Raw genomic sequence first — 14,665 nt, 5'->3', positions numbered from 1 at the left:
ATGGGTTTAGCTGGAACCAGGTGGGACTTAGCTGTCCCTGTCACATGACAGAAGGCAGCTGGTGGGTCCCCAACCAAATTTAGCAAGCTCATGTGCTGGGTTTTCTGCTTTTCTGTTGTGTACCGGGATTCTGAGAGAAAGATTGTACGAGTTCTCTCCATAGAGTGAATAGCCTATCAGGAATACCTGGACAGAATTGTGAAGAAATGTGCCAGCAAAGGGGGCTCTTTTCTAAGGAACTGAGGCCTTGTCTGGAACTTGGTTATAGGTACAGTTAGGGCCAGCAGTCCTTATCAGCAAATGACAGTGGGTAGCAGCAGACATCCTGCCATCAGTAATCAAAAGGGAAAAGATCTTCCTATGACAGTGGAGGGCTAAGTTGTTGGCCCCTGCTGCCAAGGGAAAGCAGCCATTAACACTCAAGGGCTTTCATGAGGAGTCCAGGAGGGGAAAACTGAATGAGGTCTCTTGATGGGGATCAACAACCTGTCCATCAAGAGCAGAACTGGGTGGTCAAGAAGAGGTCTTTTCTGGGGGAAACTGACAGCCTGACTACAGCTTCCTTGTGGGTCCAGTGGTAAGGGTTCTGATGTCCCTGTCAGTGAATAACAGAGGGCATATAGGAAATCCTGCTGCCAGCAGCCCAAGAGAAGATAGCATTATGTCAATGATCAACTTGGTTGGGCATGGATCTATGCCATCTTGCTGTGCATGAGTGGAGCTGACAGAAATTAAGACGGCCTTAACCTAGAGGGTTTTGGCTTTAAGAACGTGAGCAACAATGGGGATGCACAATAGTCCCAGTAGAGGTTTCAGTGCTGAAGAGGTAACTAGAAGTTGTCCTCGCTATCGCAGTACTCAGTATTTATGTGATGAAGAAGTAGGAGGGTTATTTCCTTGCACCATGTGGCATGGTGCACTATCAAGTAGGATATTGGGAGCATTCATTTCTTATAATTTTTGCTATTCATACATCATGGTGTTCAATTTTGAATTGTAAATCAATTCTTCCCCATCTTTAAATACCATATCCTGTCCTGTATTAATGACTCTATGTCTTGCACTGCTGTTCGCCTTATACAGGGAACAGCATCATATTGCCAATATTTCTTCAGTGTAAAATGGGTGTGAACCCAAGTCTCACCTGCATACAGAACTGGCTTCTCACTACCTTTCATATGATTTCCTAGAGTTTTCATGTATGACAATAATATCTTGACTTCCAATTAACAGTGTCTTTCTGGTCTTACATTTCCTAAAATTGAACACAATCCATTTTGCTACTTTCTGAAGTTTCTTTTCTTCTCTGAAATTCAGCTCAACATTTAAGAAGAGGAGAAGTCTGCATTAAGTGGGAATTTCCTTATTTAGTTCACAGCATTTAAAACTTTTCTATTGGAAACATGTTTTTCAAAATCATCCAATGGAATTTTCTTCTTATATATCAAAATTTTCAGGATGCAGAAACTTGTGTCCTGTTTCTTCTTGCATTTGCAAAGCCCCTATATATGACTCACAGTCTTGTTCACTTTTTCTGCCCTTGCAATTTCACTTTTCAGAGGAATGATAAGCCCTTTGTTCTCCTCTCTTCCTTCATTGCAGAACCGAAGCTTGTTATCAATGATCTTTTTCTCTCCCTAGTGAGCTACACTCTGCAATGTTTCCCTTTCCCCCAGGGTTTCCATTATGCAGATTATATGTATAGATATTTATTTTCACACTTCAGAAAATGATTAATTAGTTTCAATGTTAGAAAATACCACACAGATCTCCTTGTATGAACAGTACAGTCATGGCAAGGTACCTGATCATATAACCAAACCTTGTTATGGAGTGTGTTCACCAATTCTGAAATTAAAAGGCTCGCCTCATTGACAGGAAACCTGTTGACAGCCAGATTTAATCATCACTGGGCAGCTGACTAGTGTGTGGGATGAACTAATTACAAGGTGGTTCAAATATGACTGGGACTGATTTTTTTTAAAAACCATAATTGCCAAACACTTACTTGCACATGTCAGTCTTCAACGTACTCCTCTCCAGAGTTGACACATTTTTTCCAACCTTCTGGAAGCATCCTGATGCCCTTTTCAAAAAAGGCTTGTGGTTGGCGGCGTATCCACTCCCGAACAGTCTGGATGAAGGCGTCGTCCACAAACCGCATGCCTTGCAAGTCTGATTTGAGCCTTCCAAACAGGTAGAAATCACTTGGGGTCAAATCAGGACTGTATGGCGGATGTATCAGAAGGTTCCACTTCAATTTCTGGAGGGTTTCCATTGTTGTTTTGGCTGTATGAAGGCGTGCATTGTCTTGAAGGAAGGCTACCTGCTTTCCACCCGTCTTCCGCTTGAATCGGATCTTTTCTTTCACATCTGTTGCCAGGAGGTCTGAGTAATAAGCTGCATTGACTGTTCTGGCATCTGTCAGAAAGTCTACATGGATAACCCCCTGCCAGTCCCAGAAGAACGTTGCCATCACTTTTCCTGCTGAACGGCTCCTCCGTGCTCTCTTGGGTTTGGGAGAACTGGTATGCCGCCACTCGTGTGATGACTGCTGGGACTTGGGAATGAATTAGTGCATCCACGTTTCATCCATGGTCACTATAGACTTCAAAAATGCATCACTTTTGTCTCCAAACTGCTGTAGGAGACGACTGGCACCTTGCATGCTCACCATTTTGTTCATGTCCGTCAAAATGCGTGGTACCCACTGTGCATGCACCTTGCAATAGTGCAGGTGGTATTTCACGATGTCTTCTACACTACCAACACTGATGGACAGCATTGCTCCAAGTTCCTTGATAGTGATGAGCCTATTTTCATGAATAGCGCGTCTGCACGATCAATGTTTGGCTTGGTGATGGATGTTCGCAGCCGACAATCATGTGGTTCATTCTCCATGCGCTCCCTGCCCTCTCTGAAGCACTTACACCACTCAAACACATGGGTCCGTTAGAGACACTCTTCCCCATACTGTTGCTGGAGTCTGTGGCAAATTTCAGCGGACGGGACGTTTTCTCCGAGGAATTTGATCACAATGTGTTGTTCCATGCTCCACGGTACCTTCTGTTCGCTCATCACTCTAGCAACTCCCAGACAGGACTGAACAGGTTCTAATCCGAACAGGAGGGAGGGTGGAGGTTGTGGCTTCACTCTCTCAAGGTCGCACAGCTGCTGTACAGTGTGACTTGTTTACACACAAATCAGTCCCGGTCATATTTGAACCACCTTGTATTTCAATAGAGATACAACAGCATTTTGTATATTTCTGTGTTAGATGTAACCAGCTACTTGAATGAGTATATTTCTTTGCTGCTGCTCATACCACTGATCAGAACAGTTTGTATTTGAGCCACAGCCAATCATGTCTTGGTTGACTTACATGTGAAAGCAAGTCTTCACAGTGAAATGTTAGTCTTTCTTTCAACGAATAAAACATACTAAGTCAGGTTTGTGATGATGTAACAATCAGAGCAGTTATAAGTAGACCTGTAATTGAAGCACAAAACAGAAGCTGTTTATATATACAGTGTCAAAAAGTATATCCCCCACATCAACTGCAGATACAGATAAAGATACAGATATGAAAAAAAGTCAAAATTGACATATGTTGTTTCAGTTCAATCTCCATGAGACAGAAGCACCAATCAATCATGCAATAGAGCACTCTGCAGAAGGATAGAAAACTTTACCTGTAAAACGATGGTGAGATACTTTCCCATGCTCACCATGGTTATGAATTATGAAAAACAGAAAAGTTCAAATTGTCATATTTATGAGCATACCAAACATATCTTACCCAAATGCAAAATATGCCTGAATTAATGACATTACCAAGGTACTCAGTTTGGAGAAAGAGGTGCACAAGTCTCACATAGTGACAGATTAAAAATACATGGCACATGACTAATGTAAAATACTGTTCCTAGAACAGAAGTTAGCACAATATGAGGTGTGTATAAATTTGTTGGGTTGGCACTGAAAGGGTTGAATGAATTACTTCCACATTTATGAACTTGGTAAATTTAAAAATACCTAAAATTATTACAATAGTTTCTTTCATTTTGTCACAGTCCACACAAAAACAATCCTAAAAATTTGTATGACAGTCTAAAATACAAGTTGTAGTACCGAGTACTTCAGTGTTAATAATGCAGTGACAGTATTTGTAAGTTAATGCAGCAGCAATTACAAGGCTTAACAGGTTCAGAACCAAGATGCAGCAGTTAAATAACAAACAATGTTTCTAAATGTGATAAATTGTACAATATTCAGACTATAAAATATTATCCAAAATGATTACATATGGTATCACCAACCTTGTACATATTTCACACAGAATGTTACTAAAAATTATTAATATTCTACATAAAGCAGATTCTCTATCTTTTATTTCAATTCAAGACACACACAAACTATGACTACATAAAATTACTGATCTGATCGTGACAAACAGTCATACTGTCATGGAAGTGTTCTTTGCTCAGGAAGCTCAAACTATGAGTACAGGTCCTCTAATTACTGTGATATCTGTACTTGTGCTTATGCTAAACTTCCAAGTATGATCACACAAGACACTAATCAGTCTGTGGTGTTTCTGTTGCAGAATATGAGACAAAACTGGAAGTCACAGATGATTCAGGGACATCATCATGCCCTAAACAGGACATTGGTACAGCTCTAGCACTTCATGGTGTGCTAGAGCACATATCGGATGTGACAAGAACACAGGAGCTGTCCAATGTCCTGACATCTGTGACTTGCATTCCTCAGGTGTGGTGTTTCTTTCTGTGAGACATCATTGTTGAGCGGGACACAAAGGCTTTCTCACAGATGTCACAAGGGTAAGGTCGCTCACCAGTATGCAGTCGCTTATGGATTGTAAGTGGTGAAAACTGAGTAAAGCTCTGGCCACAGATATCACAACGATATGGACGTTCACCAGTATGACTACGCCTATGGCAGCGCAAGGCATCACGCCTAGCAAATGCCTTGCCACACCATTCACACACGAAACTCTTTTCTCCTGTATGCATAGTGGAGTGGATACGCAAGTCAACACGAGTCAGGAAGCCTTTGCCACATACCTCGCACATGAAGGGCTTCTCCCCAGTGTGAATACGCAAATGTGTAGCCAGATATGATTTGCTTACGAACATCTTGCTGCATACTGTGCAGGGGAACTGCTTGTTGTCTGTCCCTGAATGAATGCGCTGGTGTGACTTACAAAGACCCTTTGTGATAAATCGACGTCCACAGGTCTCACAAAGGTATGGTTTCACCCCCAGGTGGCGGTTCTGATGATCAAGGAGAGATTGTTTAGTCTTGAAGTTGCGCCCACATGTGGTGCATGGGTAGGGTTTCAGATCACTGTGAACACGCTGGTGAACAATGAGATATGACTTGCACTGGAAGCCTTTCCCACACGTGTTACAAGTAAATTCATAATGACCCGTATGCTTGGCCTCATGCTGGGCCAGTCCAATTTTAGATCTGAATGCCTTTATACATGTTGAACATTTGAAAGGTTTCTCGCCTGTGTGTTTCCGCATGTGCTCCGTCAACTTGTAGTTAGTTCGATATTGCTTCCCACACTCGGGGCACACTTTGGGTTCCCACTTCTTTCTCCGTGTCATTCCCTTCTTCTCCTCTTGCATGATTGGTGTACCAGACAGTCTCTGCTTACGGGAGTGCATCTCCTTACGGTGTGCTTTCAGAGCTTCCTCATTGGTAAACATTGCTCCACATACCTTACATTTGTTGCAGTGATCTTCATAGTGAGACTGGAACTCTTCCCTCTTGGCAAAAGCCTTGCCACAAATATGGCAAAAGAACCATGATGCCTGGTCAGTATATTCAGAGGCTTGTGGACATGACAGCATAAGGAGTCCATTTGCAGCTGGATTTGTGAAATTTGCTCTGGCTTCAATCCCGACACCATCTGCACCCTCTATCCTGCAATTCATTTACTAATTATATACCCACTAAATAATAACACACAATCAGTAAATGGAGCATGTTTTCTGTTCTTAACTCTTCCAATAACTGGTGAACACACAGGGTTCCAGAAATACCATGCTAATTTACTAATCCCTTAAATTCCACTCACTCACACAATGACAGTATATAGATTATATAGAGGACACAACTTGAATTTTTAGACGGTTGTCAACCAATCCAATAAAACATGGGAAATTTACCCAGTGATAAACAGGATGTCATAACTTTGACCATTGTAAACAGAAAGGAACATTCTAGAATAATTTGTTCACTAAATTTTTAATATATTTACATTGAGACTAAAATTTTCTTGTCTCCAGTCTGATTATTAATTCCAGCATGTTATTTTTTATATCAACTGTATGGAAAAATGACCCAGACTGAATATTCACAATTAAGAATTATATCTGAAGAATATAAAATAATTTGTGGCCTTGATTTAACCACCAGTCATTTTAATTTGTTTGGACCAATGAAGGTGTAACTAGGTGGACAGAAATTTTAAACTGAAGATGAATTCAAATGTGACATCCTGAACTGGCTACATAGCATAAAACATTTCATATTGCTGGCATCATTAGCACTGTTATGTATTCACCTAGGCATTATCACACAACAGACACCAATTAGGTACATGCATCAATATCTTAAATCATGGTGGTAGTTTCGTGATAGTGGCAGATGCATTCTTTAAAATAGAAAAAAAAAATAAATAAAATAAAATAAAAAAAACCATTGTACGTTCAAGTCAACCTTGAACCACCCTTACAAGTTGCTACACAAACCTCCTGTAGTCTGGTCGATAAATAAAAACGAATTCATGTCTGATATGGTCAATATATAAAAATGAAGTAATGTCTGATACAGACTATTTAGTTGCTAAGAGGAAACAAAAAATAAAAGTAATTTTTCCAGTTGTGGTAAAATATATACACGAATTTCTGGGAAGAATTAATTGCCTTCTTTCCTTTGATATGATGTGCACCCCATAGAACACGATGGGTCCAACAATTCTTCTACTGTTGCATCTATATTCACTGCCATGGCAATGTGATCTCATGAGCCTAGTTTTATTTCAAAATAGGGAAAGTAGGCTAAAAACATTGGGGCTTGCTTATGCATACACAATAATATAAAGGCCGTTCCATAGCAATGGCAGTAATATGTTCACCGCTGTTGCCTAGTAACTGACATATCCTCTTTCTTTTGGGTGTTACAGTTAGTGTTCTTTTCCAGTCTGCTGCTCTGCTCACATTCTTTTGCGTGTTAAACTTAGTGCTCTCTCTCTGGTCTGCCTCAGTGCATTAAGTATATGTTCAAAACAGACCATAATCAGTCTCATCTGAGAGGGAAGAGGAGCAGTTCTGCTGCTCTGCTCAGTCAGAGCACCTACACTGAATGACTGAACCCTTCTCTTGTCAAAGAGGGGACCCCATTTCTGGAACATGTGAATGTCTAGGAGAGAACAAAAATATTTTGGGTGTTACACTTAGCGTTCTCACGTCTGTCTGATCGGATTATTATGCAGACATTCAACAGAGACAATATTTACTCACTGTTTGAAAGGGAGGAGGAGCTCCGCTGCTGTGCTCGGTTAGAGCAACTACATTGAAAGGCGGATCCCTCCTCTTACTGCAGGAGAGAACCTGCTGCTTAGCAGAGATGGGGGGGGGGACACAGACACAAAATAATATAATAATATAATGCTAACAATTTACAGATTGGAGTATATAATTAAGCTGTGTTATGGATGTGGTCCATGTACCATCTGGTGGGAAAGATTGCTCTAGTCTACAACAGTGTGTTGTCAACATACTTTTCAAACTGGTTTATTCCATGGCTTGTAGAAGCTTCTGTTGCCCCAGAACCCAGAACAACCACTGTATTTTCATTTTCCTGCTGCCCATCATGTTCAGCTAGTGCTGACAAGCTCCCATGATGACTGTCTTCTGCACCTGTGTTGTCATCACTGTCACTCTCTGATTCACTCTCGGAATCTGTCTCTGTGTCTGTATCACTCTCCTCTCCTTCAGGCATATTCATGTTATTGACCTCTTCCACTTTGATCAAGACTTCAGGTTCACACTTGACATTATCATTTGACTTTATCTGCTCCTCTTCTGCAGGGGTATACTCGGTTACTGCACAATCTGCAGTGTCCTGTGAAAACAAATGTGCAATAACATCAATACATTTCAAAATCCACTGATTTCTCTGGAAGCTGAAACACATGGAAATTCAGACAGAGATGGACATGACTTTCCCCATATGATATCACTTCATGCATTTTGTACAAATGTATTCATGAGATGCCTGATATGAATCTCAGATGGGACACTGACTACCCAAATTGAGGGTTTCATGGTTTTCTTCAGTCCACAAAAGCAAATGCCAGGATACTTCCTTGAAATAGGCCACAACTGCTTCACTTGACATCCTTTGCAATTCATCATTCATTAATCATCCTGTCATTTGATGCCACATAGTCTTAGCTAGCAAAGAACAGTGTTTGTCAAATTCACCATATAATAACAAAGGTCATAAAAGAGACTCATGAAGTCCTGCACATCTCCTTCATAATGTTGCACTTAATCTTCCAGTATAATTATCTATATTCCTCTATAGCTATCTATCCATACTGTGCACAGGAAATGTTGACAGTGATAACCATGTAACAACTTTGCTAGCACCAAGTGCTTTCAGTTGCTGGTTGACACAGGCCACAAGGGCTTAAGAGGAATACAGCAGTAGATGGAAGGACAGAAGCCTTGGGTGTTATCATCCCCACCATCCATGGGACTACTTTCCATGACCTCTGTATAACAGAATCACAGGAAAAATTACAGCTCTGTATATTCTAATTTTTATGTTTTTGGACAGAAGACAAGAAGATAAAAGATTCTGGACTGAATGGTAGCAAGCATTACCCAAGTTCAATCTCCTCTTAATTTCCTCCTGAATAAGGTTTTGATTTGTTTTTGTTGTTCCCACATATCCAAACTGTGCCACATTTTCAAAACATCTGTTTCCTATCTTTATGTCATGATTTTGCCCTGCATTTTGGTGATAAGAAAGCAACATATACTTAGTTTCCTCTGTGTTTACTTCTAGACCAACCTCCTTACTTGTGTCAATTAAAATTTGTGAGTTTTTCTTTACGGTATCTATAGAATCACCCAGTAGATTCACATCATGAGCATAGACCAACAGCTGATGTCTCCCATTTAATTTCAGTCCCACCTGGTTTTCCTGGACCTTCCTAATGGCATATTCTAAAACAAAGTTGAAAAGGAGTGGCGATAAAGCATCTTGTTTTAGACCATTCTGGATAGGAAATTTTCAGACAAATGGTTACCTACACAGACTTTACTATATGTTGTGTTTACACACATTTTAATCAGCCTCACTAGTTTCATGAGTATCCCAAAGTCTATCAGAATATTGTACAATTCTTCCTTCTTAACTAAATCATAGGCTTTCCTGAAGTCTATGAATAGCTCATGTACTGTCTCATTGTATTGCCATTTTTTCTCCAATATCTGATGAATGCAAAAGATCTGACCTGTAGTTGATCTGTTATGTCAAAACCCAGACTGGTGATCCCCAATAATTTCATCTATGTATGGACTTAACCTTAAGAGAAGAATATTGGATAAAATTCGGCTGCGCCATAGCTCAAGCAGTTAGTCGCTGGCTTCCCACAGCAGCGGCCCAGGCTCGACCCCAGGTCTGCTCAAGTGGGATTTGTGGTGGACAAAGTGGCACTGGGGTGGGTTTTCTCTGAGTAATTTGGTTTCCCCTGCCCATCTTCATTCCACCAAATTATCCATCATCATAATCACCTGAGGCACGCTACAATAGGCCAATCAGTGGCCGCTGTGCTGAGTGAACCCAGTTGGACTTCACCCCCCACTAAGCGAACTTTTTGGATAAAATTTTGTATGAAGTTGATAGCAGTAATATACCCCGATAATTACTACAGTCAGTTTTATTACCCTTCTTGTGAACTGGTAAAATAATAGACTCCTTCCACTGATCAGGCAATTTTTCCTTATGCCAAATAGAAGTAATTTGCTTGTGGATCTTTGAACATAATACTCTGCCTCCTGCTTGAATAAGTTCTGCCAGAATCTGATTACTACCTGGCAATTTATGAGACATTATACAGATTTTTTTTTTATAAATTATACATCAAGAGCTGGGATAGTGCAGTCGGTACAGTAACTGGCTATGGGCTGGACGACCGAAGTGTCAGAGTTTGAGTCCTGGTAGGTCAAGATTTCTCTCTTCTCTACTATGTCCAGACTGGCTCTTGGGCCCACCCAGCCTCTTTCCAATGGGTACCAGGGGCCCTTTCCCCCAGGGATAAAGCAGCAGGGGTATGAAGCTGACCACTGAACTCCAGCTAGTGGCGAGGTAAAGAAAATGTGGATCTATAGTACATCCATCCTTAACTCCACATCTTCATGGCGTGGTGCTTGAAGTTAAGCACAGGGATAACTTTACCTTTGCCTTTCCAGTCATATCTCATTAAGATTAGTACTTTATACTGACAAGAATGAGGCTTGCAAAAATATGAGTAAGAATTTTAAATTAGTACAACAAACAATACCTCTAACAGAATGAATTCACTTAGCTGAGCATGTCACGCAGGTCCACACATGCCTTGCTTACATCATTTGGAATTTAACTGATGGGTATGAGTCATGCAGTGTGCAGTATTGGCAAGTCTAAGCAGGTTTCTAGTGAAATGCTACATTTGGAGCATAGCTCTGTATGGGGCTGAAACATGGAAGTGGACTAGATTCTCTGACCTTAAAACTATAGAGCTCAGTGCTTTTTGGACATTTACATGTTCTACAAATTATTCTCTGGCACTTTCCACTGAGATTTTTACTTTATGTTGTAAGTTATACTATGGTATAACACTTCCACACAGCACTCACATTGCAATTCAGTTAAGAAAGTGGACTTACCTGTGCAGGTGGTGGCGGTGGTGGGGGTGGAGGTGGAAGCGGAGGCGGCAGCGGAGGCAATTGCGGTTCAATTGTTTTCAGCACATTTTCTAGATATGTCTCTGTCTTGACACTCTTTTCTCTGAACTCAAACAGTAAATCCAATTTATACACACACTCTTCACACACCATTTTTGGAAGTTTGTCTGTCAGAGCAACCTATAAGAAAAGTGAAATAAAGAATGGGTCAGCTACTGAAACAGATATTATAATTTTAGAAATCATTAGTTGCATTTACCAAATAAATAGGTATACCATTGCTAAATCTGTTTTATACTACACTTCTGAAAGGCAAACCCTGACTAGGAGAGAAGAAAACAAGTACGTATGTTTGAAAGGAAAAGAAAAAGGTACTACACACAATATACAAGCTGAACAGTACCTACCCTCATCTCAATATATCTTAACAACAAACAATGAAAAGTAAAAATAAAATTCATAAATATAAATTATAACAGCTACTCAGAGTGAGACTCTAAAGCATGGGGTTCCTCTGCTTTTTCTCAAACAGAGCAATAATCTGCCCTCAACCACTATTTCTCAATAAAAAGTTATATTCTTTACTGATGATATTGACATTAGTGTCATTATTTCATATCCAAAAATTTACTACCCATCTAATGTCAAGGTCAAGAATGGTGGAGCTGTACCTCCACTCCCCCATACATCCTCATGATATAGTGCTTAATTAACTATGGGCAGGAATAACTTTTACCTTTATAACTGTATGGATGTCTGTCTCTAGCTTTATAAATGACTTAAAGGCAAAAATACTTATGGTTTTCACACACATCCCTAAATATGTGACATTCTTGTGTTGGAAGTGGTCAGACTGGAAAATGCATTGGATCTTGATCATTATACTGCCATACTACAAAAAAATGGAACAAATGATGGAACTCCTGGAGACCATGCAACATAATGGTGAGAACATAGATAGGTTCTCTGACCTCCAAGATGGATGCCGACTAAGCAGAAATGAAAGCCATGCAAGCAAAAATGGATGCCATCCAAGCAAACTAGTTGCCAGCTAAGAACGGATGATAGCCAAGATGGATGCCTGGCTAGAAGAAATGAAATCCTGGTGAAAAGAGATGAAGGCCAACCAAGAAGTGATGGAGACCTATTCAGAAGAAATTAAGTCTGTAGTGGAGCATGGAGACCACAATTTAGGTGCAGGGCATTGCCAAAGGCTGAAGGATAGGACTCAGGACAATGCTGGGTCCTGGAAGATGTTGGCTGCTCCCTGCAGAAGGATGACCTGTCATGCCCTTCCTACATGGGACAAGGCAAGGACAAGGCCGTACTAGGAAACCAGAAAGGATGGATGCTCGGGAAGAGACGTCGGGCGAAACTGGAAGGCATTAATGGACTAAAGGATTGAGACTTTTTAGAGCAAAGCTACATCTTGAAAGTGAGAGGACATCCAGCAGGATTTACAGAAAGGCTCTCATGATGGAGATTGTGAAGCGAAGAATTGAGCCTTCAGTTGGGAATCGGAAAGTGAGTGACTGGACATTGTGGAGGGATTGGCCCCCTATAAAATGGAGGAAGACTATTAACAACAGCTTAAGAGCCACGGAGATAGGAGCACTGACCACTCTCAGAACTCTTGGCTGCACCACCCAGTGGAAGATGATGGTGACACACCTGGATCGACTGGCACCCTATCAGGGAGCCGCTCAGGGTGAGGGACCTCATGGAGGGAGTAACAGGAGCAGTTTGACAGTGTGTAAACTGAGCCATGGGGAGGAAGGTGAAACCACGACCCTTGGAAAAGAAATGGTGGTACATGTGTTGGCTAGTTGGGACGAACATCCTTAAGGAGGGAGCCATATGGCATATAGACCCATTGTTGGGCACAGACCTTGAAATGGATGGGTACAGCCTTTGTTATGCAATAAGCAAATAAAGGAACACCCATTTCTAAGCAATGGCTTGGTAAACATGTTCCTGCAGAAATAATATCCAGTCTATCGCTAGGCAATGACCCATGATGACAACAGAAGGATTGCTGGAGGTGGTGTTTTCTGTTGTGTCGGCCCTGAGGTTATATAATGGCACCAGCCGAGCTATAGTCAGTTGTCAGCAGTTCAGTTGAGTGAAGTGAAGTAGCTGGTTGGTGAGTGAGAGAATTCAGTTGTCAGTTGGAAGTCAGCCTGTGAAGAGAAGACTAGGAGATTGGTGTGAAATGGCCTTCAGCCTGGGACCCAGTTAGCTGAGTTTTCAGTTGACAAGAGTTCTGCACAGGCAGCTGTGACAAGAGGACCAGATCGCAAGAAGCTGAAGAATCTCCACTGTGTTAAATCCATCAATAGGAAACAGCTAGAAGAGGCTGTAATAGACTCAGGGCACTAGTCTGTGTGCCAGTGATCTTTAAAGTGTAGTTCCATGTGGTGCATACAAGTGGTCAATAAATTCATTCATCAATCCATACCCTGTCTATAGTCACACAAGAGAAAAAACATAACCTCCATCTGTTGAATTCTAACGTCATTAGATACAAAAAACCGAGTGTAAATTATTACATTACAATCAACTTATTCAAAACTTTTCCATCTGCCATTAAAAGTTTAATTCGTGATACAGAAGTATATAAGCCAGAACCGGAAGATATTTCTTACCTCACTTCTTCCACTATGGAGAATAATTTAAGTTTTCTAAATATTTCTGAAGTTAATTTTTTTTTACATAATTACTTCTTCTGTGTATAATCAAATTCACTTATAAAAGATGTCTTATAAGTAGTCATATTAACCACGTATTTATACTTATATCTGCATCAAATGTTGGTATATAACATGTTCTACATCCCTGGCTTTGTCCTGTGAAGGTTCTACGAATTGTAAATAAATTTTAGTTGTACTGAACATGTTATTTCCTTGATCTATAAAAATAAATTTTTATATAATCTTAGCAGTTGATGTAACAACACTAAACTTTCTTTACACTTAATTTCGATGACAGAATGAAGTGTCTTTCTCTATTATGTTTTATTAAAAACCAATCAATACTAAGACAGCACTTATATCTGGTAGCCAAATGACTGTTTCGTGTTATAACCTCAATTTGTGTTTGATGACTCAATGTTTGTGAAAAAGTTTATGCAATTTACCTGAACAGGTAAACATTCTGATATCTTCTTAAATATTTGTCTTGAATCACCTTCACGTTCAAATATATGAAGCCCCATTAGGACACTTGTTTTTGCAGCACAGAGACGGCACAAATAATCAAAATCGGGTGAACTTATAGTGCCACTGGCCATAGTTCGTTATATTCAACAGAAAAATTGCTACCGTATTATGACCGTAATATAACTGGCTGTACTTGAAATTTCTGATAACATTGGTTATTCACTCAAGCCATATAATTAAAAACTACATTCAATGCAGTGAAGACACTGAAATATTGCCTACATAAATGAAGGCATTTCACAGTCTGACACGGGCAGTGCGCCCCCAAACGTTACTTCTGTTCATTAAAAGAAAACAAAATTGCATCTTCCAAACTGAGTTTGGACAAAGTCGACCGAACAGACGCTACCCAAGGAACTATAGCTCTCCGCTAACATAGGTCTACTACAGGCACGAAGCACAGGTAGATTTTTGTGCCATGGTTAGTGCTTCGCTTGATGCATGAGTATTGGT

General features: G+C 40.4%; 1 protein-coding gene across 2 annotated transcripts; it reads right to left on the bottom strand.

Moving 5' to 3' along the window:
- Positions 1–3,613: 3,613 nt before the first annotated feature.
- Positions 3,614–14,601, bottom strand: LOC111866138 (gastrula zinc finger protein XlCGF26.1). 2 transcript variants are annotated; one of them, XM_023854792.2, is made up of 4 exons: positions 14,131–14,601; positions 10,977–11,174; positions 7,817–8,160; positions 3,614–5,955 (listed from the first exon to the last, which is right to left on the bottom strand). In XM_023854792.2, exons 1-4 carry the CDS (start codon positions 14,281–14,283, stop codon positions 4,770–4,772), a joined length of 1,881 nt encoding a protein of 626 aa, XP_023710560.1. In that variant the 5' UTR covers positions 14,284–14,601; the 3' UTR covers positions 3,614–4,769. The 2 variants fall into 2 exon arrangements, with proteins under 2 accessions (XP_023710560.1, XP_033608016.1); XM_033752125.1 differs by lacking the exon at positions 14,131–14,601 and adding an exon at positions 13,640–14,073.
- Between the last annotated feature and the right edge of the window lie 64 nt (positions 14,602–14,665).

This window comes from Cryptotermes secundus, unplaced genomic scaffold, assembly GCF_002891405.2.
Source record: "Cryptotermes secundus unplaced genomic scaffold, Csec_1.0 scaffold318, whole genome shotgun sequence".
In the NCBI taxonomy this organism is placed as follows: Eukaryota; Metazoa; Arthropoda; class Insecta; order Blattodea; family Kalotermitidae; genus Cryptotermes; species Cryptotermes secundus.
Note: the sequence above shows the minus strand (reverse complement) of the source record. Positions and strands in the feature narration are given on the sequence as shown.